The sequence below is a fragment of the Mycteria americana genome, chromosome 9, assembly GCF_035582795.1.
Source record: "Mycteria americana isolate JAX WOST 10 ecotype Jacksonville Zoo and Gardens chromosome 9, USCA_MyAme_1.0, whole genome shotgun sequence".
Taxonomy (NCBI): domain Eukaryota; kingdom Metazoa; phylum Chordata; class Aves; order Ciconiiformes; family Ciconiidae; genus Mycteria; species Mycteria americana.
In genome coordinates, this window is record NC_134373.1 from 39426309 (window position 1) to 39445647 (window position 19339).

Genomic DNA, 19339 nt, shown 5'->3' on the forward strand with positions numbered 1-19339 from the left:
TGCCAGGCCAGCAAAGGAGAGGTCTGTGTCAGACCATGGTCTCGGGCATGTTCCTCCCCACCTGGAGTGAGGCAGGAACCAGAAACTAAAATGGTGACAGAGACACATTTCGGTTCTTCTCCAGATGTTTGGGTGGTACAACACCACAACCTGCAGTGTGGTGATAGCTTAATTGAAACAGCTGTACACAGCTCTGGTTTGGATTTCTCTGTCTATTTCTGGTCCCAGAAGTTATTACTTCTTTGCAGTGATGAGCTTCAGGCCAGGCTCTAAAAAGTAGTATCCCACGCAAGTGGGGTGGCGTGCCCATCGTGATCTCTAGTGCTGTAGTGAGGATGGCTTTGGCTGTGCTGCTCAGAGTCTTGGTTCTCTGCTTAGCAGTCCCACAGACTTTTAGCAGTGGGAACTGCTGTATTATGGCCTATTTCTACTGAGTCACATGGGGCTTAGTGGGTTATAGGCAGTGTCTTCTGAATTTTTTGAGGCTCACAATGTGTAATTCTGATACTTGCCTATTTCTCTTGACTTTTTTTTTTAGATGCTTCTGTGCTGTGTCAGGTCAATCAGTGTGAGTTGCTAACCATTTAATGAGTTGTTAAAGCCTGCATGCTGCTAAAACCTGTCTCTTGATGTTGGAGAAGTCTGTTAGTGCTTAGGTGGGTTCTTAATTAGAAACCTGAAACATGGTAGTTGTACAGAATGTATCCTAATCCTGTATATGTAGGTGTTGTCTGGGCTGATCTCTTTTAAAGACAAAACCAAGCATCACTTAAACTCCAGCTAGTCTCTATGTTTCACTTTTCTCCTAAGTAAGACTTCCACATGGATGTATCAAACCTATTTCTCAGTGCTACAAAGACTGGTACTGGTGGATACCATCTAAATGAAGGTGCTTTGATCATTTTCCTGGTTTCATTTGTTGATAACGTTAGCCCTGAAGAAAACAGATGGGATAACATTTTGGCCCAGCTTTTGACTGTGTATCTTCCATGATAATTCAAGTGCCATTCAGAGCACAACAGCAGTTTTCTTTACCTGGTTACGCAACCTACACAAAACTGTCCCTTTTTCCATCCTGTGGTAGCTTCCAACGGCTTTTGTCACCATCAAACTAATTGCTGTAATGTCCTCTTAGTCTCAGAGTAGGCTGAAGGCCCTGCTGCCTTCAGCTTGCTCACAACGGCACACTCGCCTGTTGGGTGTGCATTTGGGAACCTGTGAGCTTGGTCTAGGTCAGGAGGCATTGGTGTTACCTGCTTCTGAAACCTTCTCATAAGGTTGGTCTGCTTCAACCAGAAGCAGGTCTCAATGAACCTTAATTTCACTGACAATTCTCTTATCGACATCTGAAGGACAGAGGTGGTTGTTCTTTCGCTGTGCTGGATGTTAAAATTGTGCCTTCACGCACTTGACATGCCTCTGTCAGTCTTTCCTGCTTCGAGAAATACTATAAAAAGATTGTTTTGGAGACTTACTACAAAACAAACGCTGCTAGCTCCTCATTTGTGCAGGGACTTCCTCAATACAGATCTATTTTCATTTTAAGAGTGAGACGTCTTATCACAGAGTCTGTGGACTCCCATCATCTTTAGTACCTTGGGGTACTTAAAGCAACTTGGGGTGCAAACTTCTAGGCTGGCTGAAATAGGAGCAAAAGAAATGCTATTGGATTTTTTTTTAAGAAGGCTGTCTGAATGAGAAAAGCAGGCATTAATTTTCTGGGCACGGATATTTAGAACTTGCAAACTGACCATGGGGCAAATCTAACTCGTGCTAGACCTCAGTCTATGGACGCAGCCAGGTCCTGCTGGAGCAGATTTTCATTGCATTATTGGCTCATGCTGAAGTCACCTGGAAGTGTTGAGGTCTGGCATGTGTAAAAGTGAGTCTTGTTTGCCAGAAGCTAAGAACCCAAAATTCATACATGCTTGAAAATTTTGGCCTTTTTCTCTTCATTTATCTGTATCTTCATTCACCTTACTTAGCATGAGAAAGAACTGTTTTGGGAATTAAGTAGGAAATATATCAGAGGGTTATTTAACAGATACTGGTATTCTCCAAATTAGCTTCTAAACTTCTGGGGGTATGTGCAAGTTACATAGTAAAATACTAACTCAGACAGAGCACAGATACCTACTGAAGCATTTCTTCAATAAATTAACTAAACAAGATTGATATTGCTATTGTTAGTGTTTTAAGGTTGTTTAAGACACAATACAACATTTCCTGCCATTTGAGATTGACGGGTATGAAATCATTCACTTGTTGTTAAGCCGGGTATTGTGGGTTTGTACTGTGGTTTTTAATGAATATTTCTTCCAAAGCCTGTGCCTGATATACTAAACAGGCGCAGTCCTCGAACAAATGAACTTAAAGTGACTTCTGATTCCTTCTCCAAGACATCCATCAGTTTTCAGCACAACTGCAACATGATAAGAGGGGAGAGGGAGAAAAGGAGGAAGAAAAAACAGAAGTGAATGTGGCTTAGAGCTGAAGAGACGTGCTTTAAGTATGTGCTTGCTCTTCATTTCTTATTCCTTTTCCTGCCACACCCTGAGCAAAGACACCACTGTATTTGGTGCTGAATCAGATACTGAAGTGCCTATCTGAACCAGATACCGAAGCTCCTCCTAGGCAAGGCATAGTGCTTAGCACCTGTACTTGTTTGTCTGCTGCTCAGGATGTTACTAAACTCTCTTCCTTTGTGGGTGTGGAGGGAAATGACACAGATATTTTGTGAAGACAACTGAAGCTCTGGAGTTCTGTCTTCCAGAGAGTCACCTCCATGGCTGGTGGGTTTGTCAAGATGCTCTCAGCATTTCTGGTGTTTCTGCTGCAACTGTGGTTCAGGAGACACCTGCTGCTGGGCCAGCCAGATGTCTGCTTGGACAGTGGAGTTGGAGGAACTGAGCAGTCCATGGTGGGGGAATGGACCCAACGCTGGCAGAATGTCCCGCCAGTTGGGGGATTCTCAACCCATATGATGATGCTGGCCCGAGCCAAACCCCCACACACATTGCAGGAGAGCCTGATGGTAACACCATGGGCATCCACAGCAAACACCAACAGAAGCCTCCCTGGGCTCTCGCAGACAAAATGCATTTCTAGCTAATGGTTTTGCTACAAATGAATCAACATTTTCCAGTAGGAAGATGTTACATCAGACTTTCCAACTGGCCGAGCTGCTCCAACATGTGCTGCCTTTTGTACTTTGGGCTGAGTAGTGCTGAAGCTTGATTTAGAAAGATTAGTGTTTCTATTGTCATCAGTACATTGCATGCTAGGTTACTTTATTAGTAAAAAAACCAAAGTAGAGTAACCAGCAGTAATGAGTAATCAAATTCTTGTGAAGATTTTTGGACTAGGAGGTGGCACTAATCCATCCACTCTTCTTGGAGTGGCAAAGGTAGTGAAAACAGCCCAAGTAAAAGCATCTCAGTTCCTCGTCATTCATTAGTCCCTAGGCCCTGGTAAAGGCAAGGCATGCTCCCAGTCTTAGCAGTGGCTTAGAGAAACTGGTCTCTTCAAACCATTCTTGAATTTCCTTTGGATAGTCTAGCACTGGCTCTGGATTCAGTAGTATGTAGTTGTGTAGATCTGAGATGTTCAGAATTGCTGCACAGAGATATTAATTGGAAAATTTCTTTTCTAGTTTTAATTTTCATCTAAAGTTTGAGGCTTTTAATAAAATCTTTCCTGGAATGTGAGTGAAGAGAGGGAATCTATTAAGATGTGGAGCAAAAATTGTATAAAATAAAAGAATGAAACAAGTTAAATGCAGAAATCTCTTACCAGGTTTGTATCATGCATAAGGGTATAGATGTTTAAGGAATAATGTTGATGCACTGTAAGGACATTTTAACTCAGGTGCATAGGACTGCAAGGGTGCAGCAATTTCAGCCAACAAGGGATCTGAGGAGTCCATCAGCTCTGCGTGTCACCACGCTACCTAATAAACCCGTAGCCGACAGCAGATGTAATAAGTATTTTTGCTCTTGACAATGTTGGGGGCAGATGAATGGATGCCACCTCTTCTCACCATGGCTGTTGGTGTTCGCATGCAGATCTGGCACCCTCGTACTCCTGCTGTCATTGCTGCTGACTCTGACTGCTCCTACCAAGTGCAGCACATCTGTGGTGAGACTGGGGGTTCAGGTGGGCTCTGGTCCCCTGGCCTGCAGAAAGCGTGCATACAAGGTTTTTGGAGTCATCCTGAACCACCTTAGTGAAATAAAGTTTTCATTGGTCCCTCACAGAACCACGTACATTTTCAGTAAAAATTTTAGATATAATTAACAGAGCCTATACTCAAACTTCTTGCATAATCAAAGAAATTATATTCTTGACACCACAATACCCTTGGTATTTCCCCTTTGCTGAAAGCAGACATCTTAGCTGCACAATGTCATATCAGATACTATCACATCAAACAAATGCCTTTGTCTTCTCCTCGCTTTGCCACGTGGTGCTGAAGAGCAGCATGGTGGGGCAGGCACGCCTGCCGCCTTCTGCTCCGCTCTGGGCCATGGCAGAGGCGGCTGGTGAAGAAAGCAAACCGAGGGCCCCACGAAATGAAGAAGAGGGGCTTGCTTGATGCAAGCCGCAGAGAATTTCCCCTTCTAGTTCCTGCTGTAGCTTAAAAGTTTTCTCCTAAAATTGTAGGTGCCGGCTCTGCTGCGTTTCACAGCAGCATCTCTTACAAGAGCAACACCAGGAGCTCTGCAAAGGAGAGTGGAGATGGAGTGTGGGAACAAATTAAAAGTGTCTGGAGCTTTTTTTTCCCCCCTCAGATGGGAAGTGGGAGCAGTGAGAAGAAGTAAGGGAGCAGCTGCAGGATCACAGCACAAAAACTGCTGCAGATATGTATGGAGGAAGACTGAGAGAGGGTAGGAGGGACTGTTTCATGTGCACAGCACAGGGAATCGAACATTGTTCTGGGGAGTGGGAGGGATGGGGTCTTTCTGTCCGACTAAGGGACAAGCCTCTTGCTGTAGGCACTACTGAGGCAGACAGTGTCAGAAAGAAATAGTTTTATTATAAGTTTACTTTATTTTTTAATTTATTTTTAAAGTCTGACATGCTTTAAAGCCTTTGCTATTCAGTAATCTCAGTATCTCAGTTTGACAGGCATGTCTTCTGTAGGATGATGGAACTGCAAAATGGATTAAGACATGGCAAATGTGCATTTAAACTACTAAATTGAGGGACTCTAACTACTCTAAGAGGTTAAAACAACCGCCAAAGGCTTAACAGAGTGCAAGAAGGCATTTTTCCTAGTGAGGGGGATGCTGCTGCTGCAGGAACTAAGGACCAGGAGGCAAACTGAGGCATGACTTACAACTGCTCCAAGTGTTCAGTAGTGCATAACTGATTTAGAGGTAGAGTGGGATAAAACTTGTGTACAGTCTTGCTCAGTGATGAACATGAGGTGCTTCCTCCACTGTGGATCAACCAGTGGAGCATGTGCATGTACATGAATGAATGTGATGCAGGTCAAACGTGCTGTAACGTCCTAGCCGAGCTGGCCTTGTGGTAGCTTGTTTATATAGCTGCTGTCAAATTGAAACCGAAATTTCTGTTGGCAAAGCTGTGAAATTTAGAACTTATAGGAAGTTTGTTTCTTTGGCTATTTGCAGCAAGCTTTCAGGTGTTTAAAAATATTTTTCTAATACATCAGTTTGTCTTGCGGTACTAACTCTTCCACTTCTCCAGAGAGTTTGAGCTGTTCCAAAATTATCATCACCACATGTCTAGTTCAGGTAAGCATAGAAAGTTTGGATGAATATCTGAATCTCTGTGAGGAGAAGTTCTGCAAAATTGAGCTGGAAGTATTTCAAGCAGTCTTACTTTGAAATTTCTGTCACTTCTGCTTCTGCTTGTATCTGTAAATACTGCAAGAATAACCTTTCCCGTAGTATCTCATCACTTCAGATCTGGCAACATTAAAAGTAACAACACTTTTCTGAACATTTAGGCTATAGGAACAGATTTCTTTCAAGCACCGGAGAAAATTTGTGATTCTTATGTGATCTTCCTAGAGAAAACATTGGATCCTTTTTATTCAGAATTAGACAGCTTTAAACTAAAATGTTACCGTGCAACAAGCGTCATATGCAGGTGTAAAATGAGTTTAGAGGTGGTCAGTCTTACCTGTGGTGGTTGGAAAGCCATGAATCTAACCTGTACGTATCTGCAGTACATAAATGTATAGCAGAAAGGAAGGAGGTGAAAGGAAATTATCTTTTCCTCACCTGATAGGTGAGGGCAGGTCAGGAGTAACCAAGCAGTACTCCTCTGGGCCCCTCTAGCACTTCTCAGGTCTTATTTGGTGTTAAATCAATTAAACTGTTATGAACTTTTATGAGGCTGGGAACTACTTGCTGTCATTGGTTTAATGACTAAACCATACTCATTCTGCTATTCAGTGTTGTAGGATGCATTAGAAATGTCACATATTGGACGATATTCATAGTTTGTTTTTTTAATACTGTGTATATATGACCAATATTCATCATTTGAAGGATTGTAGTCTAGCTTGCACAGCATGGAAAATGGAGGCAGGTGTCGCAGATCAGATGCACTCCAGAAAGAAATGAAACACGCTGCCAGCAGGAAGACCTAGAAGTAGCAATTTTTCCCAGGCATGTTCTTTTACATATTCAACTGAATTTCTACTATGGACGACTGTTCCCAGAACATATGCAGGCCAAACTGTACACAAAGTTCCACTTGAAACTGAGATATTAAATTGACATAGGAGTGGTGAAAATAGACTCCATTATGCTATCCCATATGATATATTGGGACAGACGAAACAACTGTTACCTTTCCTGAGACCTTCACATGTAATATAATTAAGAAACTAAGTGATGCAAGAAGAGACATGACCATATGCAGTCACTTGTTGACTTGAAAAAGCTATTTTACCCTATTGCATGTGTTTTTGTTGTTTCCAATAATATCCTAGTGATATTTCCTAGCAAGCTTTTATTTGTGCAGGAAAGTCCTGTAGATAGCAGGTCATGAAGGATTACAGGATTAGAGATGAATCTGTAGTCATTAAATATGGTTGTGAAGAGTTTGTCATTGTATCTGCACAACTTTGGAATGGTAACTGTCTCCCATTCTGTTCTTTTTCTGATTCTCAAGCCATTTCTATCCAGATAGGAAAGCATTTCCAGAAATAACACATCTCTACCCTATAGGGTACAAGTAGCTTTTCCAGATCCCTGATTTTCTTTGACATCTGATCCTGCTATTTTTAAAGGTCTACGTATAGTGGGGAACAGACCCTGGGGCTTTCAGCTATCATCTTCTACAAAATTTCAGAATGACACAAAGGAGGACCTTAGCTCCCTGCTTAAACCCTCACTGATAGCCATTGCCATTCTAGCACAGCTATTCAAATTTTCTGTCTTCATGTGTCTCTTCATCCAATCCTCGAGACAAATCAAGCAACAATTTGTAAAGATTAATAATGTTTCCACTGAAACTGTATATTTGGTTAAGATATTTTGTTGCCATCTGCTAGAAAGTGGGACTCGATATCAGCCTTCTATTATTTTATTTTATCCTTTTAATTTTTTATTGTGTAAGGTGCTATTACTAGTTGAAAAAATAGAAAAAAACCCTACAGTCAGTCTTCATAGCAGTAAGCCACTCATATTTTTAGCACTGCAGTCAATGGGCAGGAAATCACTGAAGCATCAAACTGTAACAGTCTGTAAGTTGTTGTGTGGTGTAGACTCCCCACCCATGCAGGTCTGTGAGGTACTGTGAGTGGAGAATCACATATTCCTAATACGTGTGGTAACTATCAGGAATGAGAAATGAAGTACTGCATTGTAACACTTTAATTCTTTGGAACTCAGTCATCCAAACAACCTTAGAGCCTGTTCTTAGACCCAAAATTAAACAACATAGTTACTGCTGTACAATCGTGCAAGTCTGCGTCCTTCCCTTTTGCAATCTGTTATAAAGTGTATTTCCATACCTGGCTCCATAACGCAATAACTGCTTTGGCGTTCCTCCTTGAGTGTGCTTAATGTTACTTTTGCATTGCTGTAACTCCATTAACTTCAGTGGATTCACTGCGAACCTGAGATCAGGATCAGGCTTTTAAGACCTGTCTGGAACTGCAAGTCCTGTAGTGCACAAACTAGGAAGAAATTATTTTAAATGATAACACACCTTGTTCTTACTGGATATTAAGCTGTGAGCTTTCAATCATGAGAATTATGTGGTTACTAACCAAGAGTTATTGTAAAATGTAACTCTGTCGTGATATAAGAGAATAAACCAAAAAGGTTGAAATGGTCTTCATATCAAGGATCAAGTTTAAATCTCAAGGGTAAAAGATTCTGTAGCCTAAGAGCTATTTAACAATGATGCTTGAAAATGCTTTACTTCTTGTATTGCACTACTGCCTAGGAAGTCTGCTATGATTAGGGCCAAGTTGTGTCAAGAAATTTACCTTTAGGTGCATCCTTCACAGAGACTGGATTATATACTTCAGAGCATAAATAAAATTGTGAATAATGTACTGAACAGCATATTCCACACGTGGTAACAGAGTAATGCTGGGCAGTGAGATATTGCTACAAACAAAACAGAAAAGATGTTTTACTCTTTTCTTTCACCACAGGAGAGGCAAGGGTAACTGTAATTGTAAAGGAGAGTTGCCTGAAGAACTCTGTGGGTCATTTCTGCTTTTATTTGCAGAAAGTCCTCAAATACTGGACTAGAAAAGAGTGACTACAAAGCCAGCCTTTAGACACATGAGGTAAGACGACCTCCATGATCCTTGCTCAGTGTGTTGGCTATTCTGGGAGACACCACCAAAAGTCTAATGTGGCTGCAACGGGTAAAAGAATTAAGAGGGTATGACAATCAATGCTGATGAGCATGGCTTTTGTAGGACTCAGGATGTATCAACTAACTCACTGGTGTTTGCTGATGAGATGGCGAGTTTGGTTGATAAGGGAAACTGTGCTGTTGAGTTTAGGACATTTAACATTTTACAGCAGACTGAACTCGGCACGAAATTCTGTTTTATTGTCTATCTGATATAAAAGGATAAAACCGGAGTAAAGACCCAGGCAATGGTGATGCAGTGTTATTTCTGATCTCCTACTTTGACCAGAGGTATGACTGATGGTTGAAATTAATGTTACTTCCTAAGTACAAATTATTCCAGGCTGGATGACATCTTTCTGCAAAGGAAAAAGCATAGGAATGTTACATCTGCTTTGTATTTTCATTACAATGGATTTTTCTGTTTTTCTAGTACTCAGATAAACTGGCTTCAAGACTCTTCTGGGCACCAGCCCAGGACACCATATCCCTCAGCAGCCTTTGCTGTTTGTGTCCGTGCCCTGGGTGCAGATATGTGATGTGTTAGCTGTGAGAGCAGTGTGGTGGGGGTGGTTGAAAAAAAAATAAAGACAGGGTAGAGTGCAGATAAGAATAATTGAAAAAAGCTATGTGGCAGTTTGCTTGTTATCCCCTCTCTTTACCTATATCTGTCCCCCTTTATTTCCATCAGTTGTGTGTTTAAGCACTTACTGCCCCTGAGCTGTACTTCAGCAGAGATAACAAACAGCGTAGCAAAGGCTAAGAGCAAAACCCAACAGCAGAAATAATTACATAGGTGTGCTGATTTTAAACACTTCTTTTAGAGACACAGTGATATGTTTTCTCCTTTACAAGAATGCTCTGACTCACCACGTGTGTGGCATTAGCTTGTTTTTTCATTTGTTAACTCTTACTTCCTCTTCCATTTTTATGTTTTTTCAGGCTCACAGGTCTAGTGTAATGGTGAACCTAGTGCTGACTTTTATTCTTTTGTAATATTGTTGCATTAGGTTTCAATGAAGGATCTTCATGTACAGTATGCTTTTCGGCAGAAGAATGGAATTAGTGAATGCAACAAGATGCACTTTATTTTTGCAGTGTTTTCACGTTACTATGTTGAGCACTTTCATGTTCATTATGCTTCTGACTTGATGGTGGTAGATATGTCATAAGGAGTGAACTTGGAAATTAAAAGCTTATTTCGATAAATACTGAAAATTATAAACATTTTTTTAAATCTCATAATCTTGAAAAACAAATGCAATAAATTATATTACTCATGGATAGATTTTTTTTCCTTTCTTGGATAAAAGTACTTGCTACAACTACTCTCGGTACAAGTTGCCAATGAATTAACATTTGCATTGTCTTTCACTGTACATAGCTATAGGAAACATAGGCATAGGTCAAGCAAAAATTTAGAAATACTGCTATCCTCTTGCTTCTTGAAGAACTAATGCTTTGCTTTGTAGAAAAACTATGTACTAACTTTACTGATACTGTACCAAAACTCATGAAATAAAGTTCTTGGGCAATACTGGTCACTCCGCTCATTATATGATCAATTTCTAGACAAAGCAACATTTCAGAATGGATTAAAAACCTGATAAATGCAATATGAAACTTCCTCTAGCTCCATGAGCTGCTGTAGGAGGGGAATACTTACTGTCATTGTGAGACAGAAACCATGATTAAGCTACCAAAGACAAAAGAATGGCAGTGAGATGAACAATTCACTTTCTTAATTTTTGCAAAAAGCTAAAAAGTAAATTTTTCCTTTTTTTCATGGAAATTATAAATAGCAAAAGGAAGGGGTTTGTTGGGTTTTTTTGTTTTTCACTCGGAAGTTAACAATATTACTTTGTTTTCTTTATCATCTCCTTTCTCTTTTTGAAGAGAAAGGGCAGAAAAGTATTTTTTCCTGTCAAAGGAAAATTAGAAATAATTTAAATACTTTCACTGTTATCAAACATTAAGATTTTGTGAAAATACTGATTTTAAAAGCGATGTTACAAAAAATGTTCTGGAAAATAGTTTTGCCAAGACCCAGCACTTTGTGAGCAAATCTGAGATCTGATCTCTGCAATTTGCTGTGTTACTTTGTTAGTCTGGGCCTGATTCTCAGAAACGGGATGGCTTTTACTGCGTGTACAGATTTGGATCCGCAATAACCTTTCCATTTCTCACCTCTGTAATACTCATGACTTCCAAACCACGTGTTTGAAAGTCGAGTGTACATTTAGAAATTGGCGATTTAGGATCTTAACCATTGATCTGCCAGACATGTCAGATGTCGCTTGACTATTTAGCAGCCACCTCACACCTGTAGTTGGTGTCTGAACTCTGGCTTCAGTTCAACTTGATTCACTGCAGGGATGCTGTGCTACTTGCTGGAGTAGGCTTGCCTCCTCCCCAGGCATCCCAAACACACGGACCGATTCACGGGAAAAGCAACTGCACGTGTTGACTCACTGCGGTTGGGTCAGAAAATTTAAGATAAATTTTATTTATCTTTAATTAATTAAAGATAATTCAACTAAAAGTATGAACCCCTTCTTCCCTCAGTGAGGGTTTTTCAGCTCCTGGGTTTGTCTCCAAAAGTGGCTGTGTGTGTAGGACAGAACTGGTTTTGCTGTCCCAGCCAGAAAGGTGATTTTGTCCCTTCAGCTCAGTGGTGTTTCTTGCCCCATAAGTAAGCTGATCTACCCACTCTCCAGAAATTAAAGTTCTCCTTTCTCACATCCAGTGTAATCTTTTTCCCCACTCTATGAATCAGTTTTCCCTTCCTGTATCATCCGTCCAACCTCATGTCAAGGATTTTTCTTGTACCCGTACTGTTCCCTGACGTTTTCCCACCCTTATCCAACCTGCTGCTTCTGTTCCACAATGCCTCGAAAATGGTACTTCCAAGAGGATTTTTCGGTGTGTTCCCCTGTCCCTCTTCTCTTAGGTGAATGCCTTGAAGTTACGCTGCCCCTTTGCTCCAGGAGCCCTATAAACAGCAGGGAGGGGAGGGGGGGAAAGTCTGTCTTGGTTTAATGCTTTTCTCCAGCAAATCAACCGTAGGAGGTTTCAAAACTAAAATTTATATCCAGATGCTAAGTATTTGCCAAAAGGCAAATTAGCTAATTATATAATGAACATGGAGTGCCTCACAAGCAGTTGCACAGGGCTTGGCAGCTCTGTCTTCCAAAGTAAGTGAATTCCCCTCCAAAACCTGCCCAAATTTGACTCTGATGCTGCTAATAACAGTTTGGAAGCACCAAATCATAAAAGCTTCAGATAGATCCTTTTTTTATTTTCTGTTAATATTTTGTCTGTTTCCTGACTGTCTTCCCCTTTGTTATTTTTTAAAAGTTTTAAAAAAAAATTAAAGAAAGAGAGCAGAGTGTAAGTATTACCAAATTCTTCTCGCGAATGTGAATGCAACGCCGTTGCGTTTGTGGAGCTCATATTCAGGGTGCCATCTACTGGCATGCAGGGCCGATAACGCTGTCAGGAGTCTTAATGGAGTTTGGGCAGCAAAGGATTTCTACCTGGAAATCCTAAGGGAGCAACTTTTGTAACTTGTACTTTTCCTTCATATTCTGCAAGATCTCCTTCATATTCAGTAGGATCTCACCATGCTCTACACTAAGACAAATAAAATCTGATGGAGGAAATGTTGAGGTTTGGGTTTTTTCTCTTTTCTTTTATGGTAGTTCCTGTAATTTTAGTGCCTCAGAAAGTCTCCTTGTAATACTCTGATGTGTGTGAATTAGTTTCAGTTTTGGGGAAAATTAACTAAGGTTCAATGAGATTAGAATACAAATTTTCAGAAGTCTTTGCAGACTTGTCATTTACTGACTGTGCTCCTGCTTGAGATCCAGGGCATGACTTTGTCATACTATTAAACTTTTTTATAGCACATCATGTACTGAAAACACCAGACAGAGACTACCTCATTAAAACTCATAATGCTCCCAAGAAGAGATATGTCAGAGTTTTATAGGTGGGAGATTTCAGAAGAAAATCTGAGAGATGTGCTCCAGCCAAACATTGGATCGGTGACAGAGCCAGTGTTGCTCTCGTCTCTCGAGTCTGATCAGCTCTCCAGCCTGGAGCCTACTGAAAATCTGTTGAGAAGCAATTTTGGTTTGATACCAACATGAAATACAAAATGGTTTGACTGTCCAAGTTTAGAAGGAGGAAAAAAATAATTTCTTGCTTAGCGCTGCTGCAGACCTTACTGCCAAAATGGCAAAGTGTCCCTGCAACACGGGTTTGAGTGGTGGCTGCTCCGAAGGGTGGTAAGTGTCTCAGAGATTAAGAACACACGGTGCCGTCTCCTAAAGGTCCACGTAAAGAGTTTTTCCTAGTGTCATATACCAACTCTGCAGCAGAAATAGACATGTATACTCCTGAGCAGCAGGAAACAGCTTTAGCCAAATTTTTCTCCTCTCTTTCTGTGGTTCAACTTCTGTAGGGATCCTTGAGTAACTAATTCAATGCAGGAAACAGCCAAGACATAAGCTTTACTGTTGCTTTTACTAAAGTTAGTGTTTCTATCATGGCACATAATGTTGAGCGAGTAATGGCTAATATTGAAGCACACACTTCTCATTTGTCTCTTCGAGTGCTGTGTTTCCTTGCTTTTCCATATCTCTGGCTTTTTGAATTTAAATCCCCCTAAAGATATTGAAAAGCCATCTGGACATGGTCATGGGCAACCAGCTGTAGGTGGTCCTGCTTGAGCAGAGAGGTTGGACCAAATGACCTCCAGAGGTCTCTTCCAGCCTCAACCATTCTGCGACTGCATGACCTCTTATTAGTGTCCTCTAATCTAAGTCAGTTTCCTGTAAGGAATTGATTTATCAGGGCCAGAAGAGGGTGAAGCTAGGAGAGTTGTGTCCTTCCACCAGCACAATGGCCGTGGTGCTGCCCAGAGACATGCAGCAGCACTCTTCATCTCCCTCTCCCACCTTCACACCGGTAGCAAATCTTCCTCTGCTCTGGTGCCTTCATAGAAATGGACTTTCTTGAAATCAGGGAACTTCATCTTTTGTAGTCTTCAGAACTTGGGGAGATGTTGCTAGAAAAAGTTGTGCTTTTCAAACCCATTTGGAAAATGCTGATTTTTCAACAGTTTAGATTATAAGTGCACTTAAATGGATTTCCATTTCCCTGGGTCCATAGTAGAGAAACCAGCAATTCCAGCTTATATAGTATCTCTTCCTTACACATTTTCTCATACGGTTACATAGCAATATAAATAGCAAGTTTTCTTGTGACTCTTAGGGTATTACTTCACCCATGATTTACGTATAGTAGTGCCAGGGTGAACTAGTGGGGAGGAAAATAGAGTAAGTGTTGTACCTCGCTGTCCTGATGTTTTGTATAGGAAATATAAAGCAACTCTTGCTGATGGAAAATGTATTGGGAATTTGAATAGCTAGAACAGTTTGTTGCGTTGCACTGTTGCCGAGTCAGGAGGTTGAACAGCAGCACTGCTAGAGAAGGTTTTCATTCTGTACAAGTTCCCCCCAGTTCCTTCAAGGGCTTGAGAGCTGATGTGCTCAGCCATTTCTTCATTTCAAAATTTTAAAAATCAACAGAGAAACAAAAATCCCATCCATGCTGTTGGTAGAATTGTAAAAATTAAGGGAAATTTTATTAGATCTGGGTTTGAATCTAGGACACTAGCAGGGTTGCAGCGTGGTCCTGTAATGCACTTGTAACATGCATGTATCGAACTGTGGAGGTAAGATATGTTAATTGGCTTCACAGCGTGTCGTTTTCCTTTGCAAGATTTAAAATGTGTAGTGTGAGCAGGGCCAAAGACAAAGTGTAGTGGCTGCCAGCTGGACGTGAAAGAGGCTTGCAGGGAGATTACACCATAGAGGAGAATGGCTTTTGAGATAAGGATAATCTTCTACATAAACTAACTCTTCTAAGGCAGTTTGGATGGGTGAGTGATAAGGACAATAATAAAACTACAGACTGACACAGCTGATAGTTATCCTGGTGTTCAAAGATGATCAAGATCTTGCCAGCAAGATTACTCAGCTTCTTCTCCTGACTACAGTGACATATAACTGGCATTGATACGTTTTTGTAGGAAGGGTCCCTAGATTAATGCTCTTATTTTATGTTCTTCAGGTCAACCCAGTAATCATGGAAAGGTCTACAACTTCTGATATGGCCTCTGAAAAGCCTAATCCTTCCCACCACAGTACGGGGGCTGTTCAAATGAGGATCAAAAATGCCAACAGTCACCACGATAGACTGAGCCAAAGCAAATCTATGATTCTGTCCGAGAACGTGAAAGTCGCTGAGCCTGTAAGTAAAATACTATTAATATTTTTTGAGTCTTCCAATTTTTTAAAAACTACAGAATTATCTTAAGTGTGGTTAAGATACTGGTTTCATGATCATCCCTTGCAAGGAGGGATTTAATGGCACTAATACATTTTTAGGAGTACGGCTAGGCATTGGAATAAGAATTTTCCTTCACTGAAAGACAAAATTTGGCTTTGGTGGCTGTAATCATAGCATCTACTCAGCATTTCGACTCTCAAGTGTTACAGCACTTAAATACGGCTGCTGTAGAGAATAGTACTTACAGTATCAAATATATGCCACAATTTCTCAAAAGGCAAATGCTAAAATCAGTGAAAAGTAAAAAAAAGGAAATTACAACTCGGTGAATAAAGGACAACTTCGTCAGTAACAAAAATAAGTCTCACTGTAAGAATGAATGAATTGTAAAAACCAGACACTGAAGTTCTCTTCTTATTTTAATAGTTGACAGAGTTGAAAGAGTTGAGTCATTTTTTATCCATTACCATTTTTTTTTTAAATTAAATAGTTAGTGATGAACTCTATTGCCTGCCCCTGTACTCCTTCTGAGCTACTAAACAAACTGATTGGTATGAGTCTCCCCTGGTTAATTTTCTTCCATAATGGTGGCAACTTGCAGCTGAGGCCATATGATGTTACAAAATTATTTATGCAATGTTAACCACTTTTTGGACTCCAGATCCATTTTGTTCTCAGAGAATGCAAATGAGGGAGAAAACTCTGCTGGCTGGGGACAGAGTCCCAGGTCTCAGTCACTTCTCACAACCATGCCAGCCATTAATTTTTTGTTTTGTTGGTGTAATGGATTCCTATGAAATATTCAGCTTTCTAACAAACTTATTAAATGGAGGAAGCCTACAATAACAGCTGCATTTTCTTCCTTATTTACTCTAAGTTCAAACTCAAAATTCAAACTTATTTAGAAATACTAATATTTTAATCATTAATTTCTCTGGTATATCTTAACTCATTTCACCTTATATTTCTGGAGAGAAAAAATCTGTTTAGATCTTAGCAGCTGATAAGATACTCATTTACCTTCCATTTAAACGATATTGTTCACCTCGGACACACCGTACATGTTCCTTTTTATCTGACGTGAAATGTTCCTCAATTACAAACCTGAAATGAAGCTTACAGTAATTTAGTGGGAATACTATAATGTATTATCAGGAAGAACTGTACCTTTGAAAAAGTTTAAAAGTTAAGTATATTTAATGATGCCTAACATATTTTATTGGCTGTGTTTAACAAAAGGCACTAGGCTGCAGTTGTTTTTGACAAGCATGAAAACATCACAGCATGAGACTGCAAAAGGAATTATGTAGAGAAATTACAAGTGATCCATCTCTCAATGAATTATCCACCTCAATAGCCTGCAGAACTCAGCTACCAATTAACACCTACTTTATTACATGTTGGGATGTACTTAATAACTTTCATGTGTTTATGCACTATTACCTTGACTGATGCCTCTTGTACAATTAGGCATAATTGGCATATCAATATGCAAAAGTTAAAAGGATTAACCCTCTTAAAACTAATGAGCATTTCTGTATCCAGCTGCTAAATGAGACAAAATTAGCATTTTTCACTTTTGGGCAGGATTTTATCATGCAGTTTCTCATTGTTGATATTACCTTGTTACATAACTTCAGTTTGGGGGATAGTATGCTGGACTGTTACAGAGCAAGGGCTCTAAAAAGTTAAATTAGACATAAATATTCACTGCCGCATTCCAATAACCATAGCAGGTACAATATATGTTCATTGGCTGAGAGCTGAAAAGTTGCTTTGTGTTACAGTTGTTTAGTAGCTAATTATATAAAAGTGGAATTTTACTGAGTATATGTCATTTTACCAAGCAAACTTGGCTCCGACATAATAGATTGAAAGCTTGCCATGCTACTAATTTCCTTTCTATTTCAATTCTTTTCATCTCTTTTTGCCATGCAGAATTTTCTGACTAGATATTGACGGACTGAAAGTGTTTTGGCGTATTTACTTAAATAAGCCTCTTAAAGTTGTTTGCTAACGCCCAAACTAAAAGCGAAATTCCTCAGGATCCAAACGTTTTCAAACACGTGCTTTAAATGCAGCGAGAGTCAAGTTAAAAGAGCAGTGAAATATCAATTGCAATTATCACTTGCAGGCTGACATACCTGAACCTGTGCCTGTGACTTGTGAAGGATTTGGGGGAAAGTGATGGAGGAGAGTAGTCTCTGTCTGTCCAAGTGTCTTGAAAAAGCAGTGTCCAACTGATACCCACACACACGTGTATGTGTATATATATACATTTAGTAATCTTGTTTTAAAATTTGTGACTCTCTTTTCCAGTGCTTATATACACAGTCTTCACTTTTGCCTTTGAAGGCACGCAGATCCCTAAAAGATACATATTACCAATACGTCAAGCCAAGCTGATTATTTTGTTATATTTTGTTAAGCGAGAAGATAAAAAGGATTTCTCCTGATTTTCTATTTGGAAATTTTCTGTTTTCAACCGTCTGCCTCTGTTTAGATGATGGATATAAACTATAAGGTATCCACTGATTATGCTTATTTTGTATTTTACGTTGACTGAATATTTTTGTCCTATCATCGGAAAGATTTTTCTTTTTAAAAACTAGAAATAGCTGAATAAGGGACTCCATGTTACTCTTTCGTCGTCCATATTCAGTGTGTGCACTATACTCCATGTTCTATTAATAAATGGGTTAAATCCTCTTTACCCAACTTATGCAAAACCTACTGACTTCACTGGATTAAGGCAATCAGCATTTGGCACATTTTGAACAATCAATAAAAATAGATATGTCTAAAACATATTTGGAAAAAAAATTGACACTCCAGACCATAAAGGGTAAAAACTAGGCACAAAACTAGAAAGATCACTGGTGATTTATAGAGAAGAAAACACATAATTTTCTCTAAGGGATTTGTTGTATTCTCGAGCATTTGCTGTGATGCTTGTAAGCACACCTGGGGCTATACTTTTGAAGGTGGACAGATTATTTTCTATAGTGTGACAAAGAAGGATATGCATCATACGTCAGCAGGGCCATATGCACTTGTGCATTTTATAGTAGTAAAGATGCAAATGTGGAATGCATAAGCTAACTGATGCAAAAGCTAAATGTAGATTCTTGGGGGTTTACGTTATTTATTTCGATGGAAATGCTTGAGCTTTGTGCAAAGGTTGAAATTGATATTAATGTAGAGTTTAAAGAGCACAAATCACGAAGCTGGACGCAGACTGTGGTAAGCGAGGGCTCTTTCTGTGCTTAATGTTAGTGTCTGAACTAGCAATGTAAATGAATATTTGCTATTTTCATCTGTTAAACCCCAGGGAAGTGCATTTTGCTTCATTCAGAACAGTTTCAAACAATGAAATGTCTTTTTTTATTGGTGTCTATATTAAGAATTAGAACCTATTTAGACATTCCAAAATGTTAATGTATTAGAGCTTTTTCTGATTAGGTTAAACAAACTGGTAGGTTTATTTATCTCTCTAATACATTATCAGGGAAACGGGAAGCAATCTTCTTTTGTTTCTTACTCCTGTGATCATAGAACACTTGCCAAAGTTGTGGCTAGCCAAAAAGACAGAAATAAGATTGCTAAAAATATAAGCCTTCTGTTTAGCAGAGTTTTTGAGCCATATTTTGAAATTGCAGGGCTTGTACATGTTTACTTCAAATCAAGCTTATAGTCAAGTTTGAGGCTTTGTTTGTATAGATTGTCCTGAAGTAGATCCTGATATTTAATTAAAATGACACTAAATCACATTGAATTGATAAGACTTGGCATCTCAAACAAAGGTAATTGCCCGTATTGGTTTTGTACAAAAATAGAGCTGCTTGGAAAATGTGCAGCCAACACAGACTGTCAACTCCATTTATAGATCAATATGTGAAAACCATTGATCAGGCAGGCATGTGTAACAGTAACACTTTGCATTTATTTGTTGTTTTTATACCATGTTAAGGCTTACAGGATTATCGGCTTCCAAAATATTTTGACTTCCTCATAAATATGTTATCTGTTTAATGTTAATTACAAGACAGACTCCAGCCCTCTTCTAGAGTATTTTCAGTTTCATTGCTATGGGTAGTTTTAGCTGAAAATGGATTATTTCAATCTCTGA

At 39.5% G+C, this 19339-nt stretch overlaps 1 protein-coding gene across 1 annotated transcript in view; it reads left to right on the forward strand.

Annotated features, from left to right (window-relative positions):
* ARHGAP15 (Rho GTPase activating protein 15) overlaps positions 1-19339 on the forward strand; it is a 331963-nt gene that overhangs the window by 1853 nt on the left and 310771 nt on the right. The window contains exon 2 of the mRNA XM_075511723.1: positions 14992-15171. Within this exon, the coding sequence (XP_075367838.1) occupies positions 15007-15171 (165 nt within the window). The 5' untranslated portion in view covers positions 14992-15006. The remainder of the gene's footprint in view (positions 1-14991; positions 15172-19339) is intronic.